The sequence below is a fragment of the Triticum dicoccoides genome, chromosome 3A, assembly GCF_002162155.2.
Source record: "Triticum dicoccoides isolate Atlit2015 ecotype Zavitan chromosome 3A, WEW_v2.0, whole genome shotgun sequence".
In the NCBI taxonomy this organism is placed as follows: Eukaryota; Viridiplantae; Streptophyta; class Magnoliopsida; order Poales; family Poaceae; genus Triticum; species Triticum dicoccoides.
Genome location: NC_041384.1, coordinates 608,718,934 through 608,726,994, shown reverse-complemented (window position 1 = coordinate 608,726,994; position 8,061 = coordinate 608,718,934). Strand labels below are relative to the sequence as shown.

The following is an 8,061-nucleotide window of genomic DNA, read 5'->3' as shown; positions in this document are numbered from 1 at the left end:
GGGCCCGTCCAGTTTGGATCGCATACTTGGTCGCTCGTGTCAAATTCACGGCACCCCCGATAAGCCAGCCAATTACACCAACAGAGAATGCTGGGTGTTCAAGCAGGCCGGCAAGTTGAATGCCGAAAACAAGGACAAGGGGTTGCATAGTGATGACGAGGAGGAGCCCCGGCCATCGAACACGGGAGGACAGAAGAGGTTCCCCCCACAAGTGAACACGGTGAACATGATATACAGAACCCACATTCCCAAGAGGGAACGGAAGCGTGCACTAAGGGACGTCTATGCAATGGAGCCCGTCGCCCCAAAGTTCAACCCATGGTCCTCTTGTCCGATCACCTTCGATCGCAGGGACCAACCCACTAGTATCCGTCATGGCGGATCCGCCGCATTGGTCCTAGACCCCATCATCGATGGATTTCACCTCACTCGAGTCCTTATGGATGGCGGCAGCATCCTGAACCTGCTCTATCAGGATATAGTGCGCAAAATGGGTATAGATCCCTCGAGGATCAAACCCACCAAAACCACCTTTAAGGGTGTCATCCCAGGTGTAGAGGCCCATTGCACGGGCTCAATCACACTGGAAGTGGTCTTCGGATCTCCGGACAACTTCCGAAGCGAGGAGTTAATCTTTGATATCGTCCCGTTCCGCAGTGGCTATCACGCACTGCTCGAGGGAACCGCATTTGCAAAATTCAATGCGGTATCGCATTACGCATAGCTCAAGCTCAAGATGCCAGGACCTAAGGGGGTCATAACAGTCAATGGAAACATAGAACGCTCGCTCCGCACGGAAGAGCACACTATGGCCCTCGCAGCAGAAGCACAAAGCAGCCTTTTAAGGCAAACCGCCAATTCGGCGATACAGCCCCCGGACACCGTCAAGCGAGTCCGGAGTAACCTGCAACAGGATCGCCTGGCACGTTCAGAGCTCGCCTAGCAATTCGGCCCCCGTCCCAGTCCCAGTCAAGCGACAAAATCCGCGCCGCGCATACATAATTACGCACTGAAAATACCATGGGCATAGGCGGGGGCACGATCAGGGCATGTCCCGCAATGCGGCTTAACCGCCCTATGGGCTGCATACCTTTACCATTTTTTCTCTTTCAAGACCTTACTCTCTGGAAGCCCTTTCCGGCAGTATGATCGTCGGACACATTACAGGAAGGAACAACCAAGGAGGCAGGAAGCTAAGACGTAGGGAACCCCCAGGTGGTCTCTAATAACAATCGATATACCCGCTTTTTACTACCCATACGCAGCTTGCCCTTGGATAGGACATTTCAAATAGTCCTATTTTTTGCTTATTGCACTATTTGTATCAGTATGCTTCGATGTATTATTTAAATAACAATGCATAGCATTAGTCTATTATTGCATTACCCATCCTTTTTTTTCTTATATGTTCATTTACGACAACTTGCACCCGTACATTCTGGTACGATCAGTACGCCAGGAGCTTCCGTTTACCCCATAATACGGCGTGAGAAGTCCGAACACTTTCGATAGTGGGGCACCCCGAACTTATAGCATTATATGCATCAGCTCCGAATCATGTCTTGGGTCAATAGTTGGGTTTGCCCGGCTCCCATGTTTTGGTACCTTCGTTCCGCTATATCGGCTAAGGTAGCGCTGGGAGAACTACTGCGATTGTGTCCCGGTTCTTCCGGACGAGCACCTCGGTAGAGAAAGCCGAAAACTGACTGTCATGATAAGGCGAGAGCTGGTCGCTGTTCGAGAGGTCGCAAGTCCTTCAAGACTTTTTCTGCTTCAGGCGAGGAGTCGGCCTTGCCCGACTTAGGCGTATATAGCACCCCAAATTTGGCCTTCCGAATACTAGGGGCTTTGCCAAAATTTAAAATTGTAGACTTCTATGGCTAAGTGAGAGTGATAAAGCCCTATAGTCCGATTGCCTGGTTCGTTCTGCTGAACACCTCCCTCGAAGGACCCAAAATTGGGATAAAGAGTGCTCAGGTTTATCCTGAACACCCCAGTACTAGTTACATGGGGGTAGAAGCCGACGACTGGCCAACTCTCAGATTTTATAAACGGCCGCACATAAGGTAATATTTTAAATTCAAAAAGCGCTGCATAGCGCAAATGAACTCGTTTCACATTACAGGATCACATGAGCATGTTCATTCAAAAATTACATCTCTAGCACATTCCTCCACCACAAGGCGGGAACCCTTCAGGACACTGTCATAATACATTTCAGGGCAGCGATGCTCCTTGCCCTCCGGCGGCCCCTCCTTCACCAGCTTTACGGCATCCAGCTTCGCCCAGTGCACCTTCGCCCGGGCAAAAGCCATGTGCGCACCCTCGATGCAGACGGACCGCTTTATGACTTCAAGCCGTGGGCAGACATCCACAAGCCGCCTCACCAGACCGAAGTAGCTGCTAGGCAAGGGATCGCCGGGCCACATCCGGACTATAAGACCCTTCATGGCCTGTTCGGCCGCCTTGTGAAGCTCGACCAGTTGCTTCAGCTGGTCGCTCAAGGGCATTGGGTGTTCGGTCCCAGTATACTGAGACCAGAACAACTTTTCCGTCGAGCTCCCCTCCTCAGCTCGGTAAAACTCCGCGGCATCCAGTACACCGCGGGGAAGATCTACGAACGCTCCTGGAGAGCTTCGAACTCGGGTAAGTAAAAGGAAAGTTCCCTTCACATGCTTGCTTTGCATAATGAATGCCTTACCCGCTGCTATCTTCTTCACCGCATCAATCTCCTGGAGGGCCTTGTGGGCTTCAGCCTTGGTGCTCTGTGCGCTTTTGAGTGCCTTCGCAAGCTCGGACTCTTGCGTCTTAGAGTCAAGCTCCAAGGACTCATGTTTTTTGGTGAGAGCCTCGAGCTCTTGCTGCACCTCACCTACCCGGGCTCCTTGCTTTTCCCGCTCAATGCGCTCCTTGGCCGCTTTGTCTTCGGCCTCGGACAACGCCTTCTTCAGGGTCGCCACCTCGGTCGTGGCCCCTGGCAAATTCATGATGATCCTATTACTTTACAACCAAATTTCTTTTTAATATATAGACAAGGTATTGCTTACCTTTGCTCTCCTCGAGCTGCCTCTTGGTAAGGCCGAGCTCTTCCTCAGACCGCTCAAGGTCCTGCTTCAGTGCAGCGACCTCCGCAGTACGTGCGGCAGCGGCCAGCAGTGAAGCCTGCAAATGCACATAGACATATTCTGATTAGACTCCTGAGTCATTATTTGATCCTCTATTCGGCCTTTCTTCGCGAACGCCAAACAGAGCATCAGGGGCTACTGTCTATGCGGTAATATTTTCCTATATTTTGATTGCTTACCTGAAAGCCTATTAGGAGGCTGGCACAAGCTTCGGTTAGTCCGTTTTTGGCGGACTGAACTTTCTCGATCATCGCACTCATGATAGTGTGGTGCTCTTCATTGATGGAAGCGCCGCGAAGCGCTTCCAGCAAGTTTTCCGGTGCCTCTGGATGGACAGAGGCCACCGGCACGGGCGGCTTGCCCCTCTTAACGGGGGGTCGCCCGCCAGAGTCTGGAACCACCGAAGGTTCTGGCGCAGTGTTCGGCCGGGGGCCGAACTTGGAGCCCATGGGAGTCTTGCTCCCTTTGCGCCCAGGGTCCGGAAGGTCGCCTTGAGGCACCCCCAGGACTACCTCCCCTCGGCTCGGTGCCTTTTGAGACAACACCTCGACGTTGTCCGTAGGGAAAGGGGTGGAGGCGGTCGGAAGTGAATGCTATTCATATGCGACGAGTCCAAAGAACCGTCCGACGAAGATACGTCGAGACGGGCTCGGGACGGACTGCACAATCATATTCGGTGTAAGGAGACACTACTAGGGAAAAGGCTAGCAGCAGCGCGGGTTTTAGGTGTATCAGTAGCGCGGGTACCCGCGCTACTAATAAGGCGCTACAGCTAATAGTTAGTACTAGCGTGGGTGAAACCCGCGCTACTACTAACTTTGTTAGTAGTAGCGTGTGCCACCCACGCTACTGCTATTACAGACCCGCGCTACTACTAATGAAGTAGTAGTAGCGTGCTTATAATACCAGCGCTACTAGTATCCTAAATACTAGTAGGGAACTTTTTTCCCAACACTACTAGTAACAAATTAGGAATTGAAAAAAAATAAAAATAGATGCAGTATCAGAGACACATCCAATGCAAAATAAATTTCACAACACCATCTTAACACTTGCAGTGTTCATGGATGCAACATTGAACATCTCAACACGAAGAGATCACGAGGACGCACACAACCATCATCAAAAGGTTGGTACCTTCCCTAGCGTTTCACCACCAACCTAACCAGACCACTTCTCTAGATGTATGTACAAAGAGTCGAGGTCCTCCACCTTGAGGAACTCCAGACGGTGGCGTCGTCCTCCACCTCGGTGACCTCCGAACGGTGGCATCGAGGTCCTCCACCCCGGGGACCTCATGCTTCGCAATCACCTAGACGACAATCTGTATGACGCGGTCGCGAGGCTTCACGGTGAAGTCCGCCTCCGAGTAGTTGAAGAGCACGACTCCCATCGGGCCGCAGTAGTCCTCGTCGGTCACCCTGCACCCAGTCGAGAAAGTGAAAACTTATTGTGCAAAACTATAAAGCAGTAGAAGTTAGAGACGTGAACCATCAGTTTCACATAGGAAACAGAAACATATGATATTAGATGAAAGGCAGCAAGCATACTCTTTCTCAAACAAACTTCTCGTCTGTGTACATAACAGTAGCATGGAGTGGGCACTGCTAGTGCATGGTTAGAAAACGCCCTACTGACCATGCTTTCTACCAAGCTAGATATTTATGCAGTATACCACATACTAAGCTTGTGGTTAGCTGATCCGTTGGTTTGCTGTAAAATATTAGGGAAAGAAAGGGCATAAAGGATGATGAGATGATGGACCTACATTTCACATTATACCTGATATGAGCTGCAGTTACCATAACTTTGCTTGCCACCTCATAGATGTTGAAAAAAAAGTCTTGACAGCAAGGAAACTTCAAACGATACTTCCATGGCATGACAAATGAATGACTTCCCTGCACAAGTTGTACTGCTAGAATAAGAAAATTAATGCAAGATCCATGATGTGTTCATTACCATTTTTGTCATCCTCTGTATGGTACTTAAGCTATTCCTCTGAATCTGCTGAAAATTGTCTCACCCTCGAGATCTTTAATAAAAGAAATCAACATTTTTGTGATTTAAAGTTCTTTTTTATATGTGATGGTCCTAGCATTCCGAAAAAATATCAGAAATATTTTGAACATAATCTAACGACAGAGGAAAAAGTAATATACACATGTAATATTCATCTTCACTTATTACCGGGGTTCACTGGATATGACTACCTCAACATTTGCACATGTTTCTTTTCCCTGCAGCTAAGGAGCAAACATGATATTCATTTTCTTCAGATGTCTTGACTTATAATCCCATAATATATAAGCATAACTAATCACGTAGAGTAATACTGGGATAAATAAAGAAACTTTAATTCACATTTTCCCTATTTGCATATAGTAGTAGCCAGGTCTATAAAAATTAAACATCAACTCCTTTGTCATGTAAGCATGACGCACTAGCACAAAGAAGTTGCCGGATTGTCAAAAACCTATGACACTGTGAGACTGAACGAAGATTTGCATTCAATACTCGTCATTCATGTGTTAAGAGTCTAGCACATAGGTCTACAGAAACAGGCAAGCACGCATCTGAACATAGGTAGCAAATTTAAGCTATCTCGGTACGGCATGTTTGTGTATAAATTGATGAAGTGCACAAATAAACTGATGACAACTCCAAGCTGGCAGATAGCCGGACGGAGACCGAAACATTGGCCAGAGTAGAGCCGAAAACGAAGCCGTTGGGTATCACCGATCCGACAACAAATTGCACAATGTATATATGTAGCATGATGGAGCGATCAGGAACAGCACCTGCAGCCCAATCATGCAGCTTAGACCTGAGGCACTAACGCATCATCGATCTGCATCGCCCCTGAGCCTCCAGTGATCCCCCGATTTGGTCCCCGAATCGACCCCCAAATCCCTAGAGTTCCGTGGCGGAATACATGGGCGCCCGATGGAGCGCCATGGTGACGGCCCTGCCTACCTAGTGCCTACGCGCGCTACCGGCGGGGGGCGAGACCGGCCTCGGACGGGGGAGATCCGGGCTGGCCGGCCGGACCGGACTCGATCCGGCTCGGTTCTTCACGCGGGAGGTCGTATGTAAGCGAGGAAACGAAGGGAAATCCGAGGAAAGATAAGGGCTTCCTTACTGGGAGGAGGACGGTTTCTCGCCGGTGCTCCGGTGTAGATGGGCGGCGAGGGTTTCCGGCGGCGAGAGGCTTCGGGGCGGCCTCTCCTGGTAAACGCCCCCCGACTTGTCCGCCGTGCGCGGGCGCTTCTCATCGGCGGCCACGGGCTCCTCCCCCTCCTCGCGCTCACGCTTCCGCGCAGGGGACTGGTGCTCCTCCTTGTCCGCGCCCATCGCCGGCCGCCGGGAGGAAGGAGAGAGAAGGGGCGGGCAGAGGAGGAAGGGGAAGGGAGGGGGAGGAGGAGGAGGAGGTGGGGTGTTGCGCGCGGCCGGTGCTCGCCGGAACCGGCCGGCGAGGGTGGGGGCGGCGGCCAGGAGATCGTGGGGAGAGGAGCCGGGGTGGGGTGGACCGAGGAGATTGTGCGGAGTTCCTGAGATAGAGAGAGTGGTGGGGTGGGAGTGGATCGGGCCGGGTGGATGGTGCAGCAGTCGACACGGTTAGTAATAGCATGGGGTTCTTACCTGCGCTATAGCTACCTATTTAGTAGTAGCGCGGGTTTTATACCCCTCGCTACTACCATGACCTGTTTCAGGGGTATGATGAAGATCATTTAGTAGTAGCACGGGTTTATACCCCTCGCTACTACTATCAGCTTATTAGTAGCGTGGTTTTTATACCCCACACTGCTACTAATTAGCAGTAGCGCCCGTTTTTAGACCGCGCTACTGATAAACTTCTGTGTATAAGGTTTTCCCTAGTAGTGAGAAGCAGTGCAATAAAACATACCATGAATTACTATGGTATCCGGATACTTACGACTTCGCCAGGGGCTTGTCCCTGGATAACCACTCGTCATCGCTGTAGGCGGCCGTCGTGGAGCAGTCCGGAAGGAGGGTCCTTCCCTTCTTGGACCCTTCGGCCTCCCCGTTGGGGCGGCATTCCTTTTCTTGTCTCCCCCGGCTAGGGGGGGAGAACTTTTCTGTTCCTCCTCCTCGTTTTCGTGGGAGGAGTGCGCTTCGGAGTTATCGGATGATGAGTCCGATATAACCTTGCGCTGGAGACCCTTTCGGGTCCCTGTGGCCTTCTTCTTGGCCTTCTTCACCGGCACCTTGTAAGGCGCCGGAACCAGCATCTCCGTTAGGAGAGCATCTACAGGATCTTCAGGCAGGGGGCTGGGCAATCGATCTGCTCCGCTGTCTCTACCCAGTCCTGTTAATGGCATGGAAGCTTAGATCGCGCACATGATTAAACTGGGGAAAATAAATATCCTGTGAGATATAAAAACTTACCGGATTGGCATGGCGCTTTGCGCTGAGTCCGCGGTCCTCGTTAAGGGGAGGAGGTACCTCTGTTGGGGAACGTTGCAGAAAACAAAAAAAATTCTACGGTTTCACCAAGATCCATCTATGAGTTCATCTAGCAACGAGTGATCGGATTGCATCTACATACCTTTGTAGATCACGCGCGGAACCGTTCAAAGAACGGGGATGAGGAAGTCGTACTCGACGTGATCCAAATCACCGAAGATCCTAGCGCCGAACGGACGGCACCTCCGCGTTCAACACACGTACGGTCAGCGTGACGTCTCCTCCTTCTTGATCCAGCAAAGGGGAAGGAGAGGTTGATGAAGATCCAGCAGCACGACGGCGTGGTGGTGGATGCAGGGGTCACCGCAGCAGGGCTTCGTCGTTCTACTACGAGAGGGAGAGGTGTTGCAGGGGAGAGGGAGGCGCCAAGACTCAAGGGTGCAGCTGCCCCCTCCCTCCCCCCTTTATATAGGCCCCCTAGGGGGTGCGCCGGCCCTAGGAGATGGGA

At 51.3% G+C, this 8,061-nt stretch overlaps 1 protein-coding gene across 3 annotated transcripts; it reads right to left on the bottom strand.

The window, feature by feature from the left end:
• Positions 1–4,131: 4,131 nt before the first annotated feature.
• Positions 4,132–6,723, bottom strand: LOC119269558. 3 transcript variants are annotated; one of them, XR_005133643.1, is made up of 3 exons: positions 6,268–6,723; positions 4,908–5,026; positions 4,132–4,546 (listed from the first exon to the last, which is right to left on the bottom strand). XR_005133643.1 is itself a non-coding variant. In XM_037551415.1 (3 exons), exons 1-3 carry the CDS (start codon positions 6,398–6,400, stop codon positions 4,438–4,440), a joined length of 375 nt encoding a protein of 124 aa, XP_037407312.1. In that variant the 5' UTR covers positions 6,401–6,723; the 3' UTR covers positions 4,132–4,437. The 3 variants fall into 3 exon arrangements, 1 of the variants encoding a protein (XP_037407312.1); XM_037551415.1 differs by having other exon boundaries at positions 4,908–5,040; XR_005133644.1 differs by having other exon boundaries at positions 4,894–6,723.
• Positions 6,724–8,061: the final 1,338 nt, after the last annotated feature.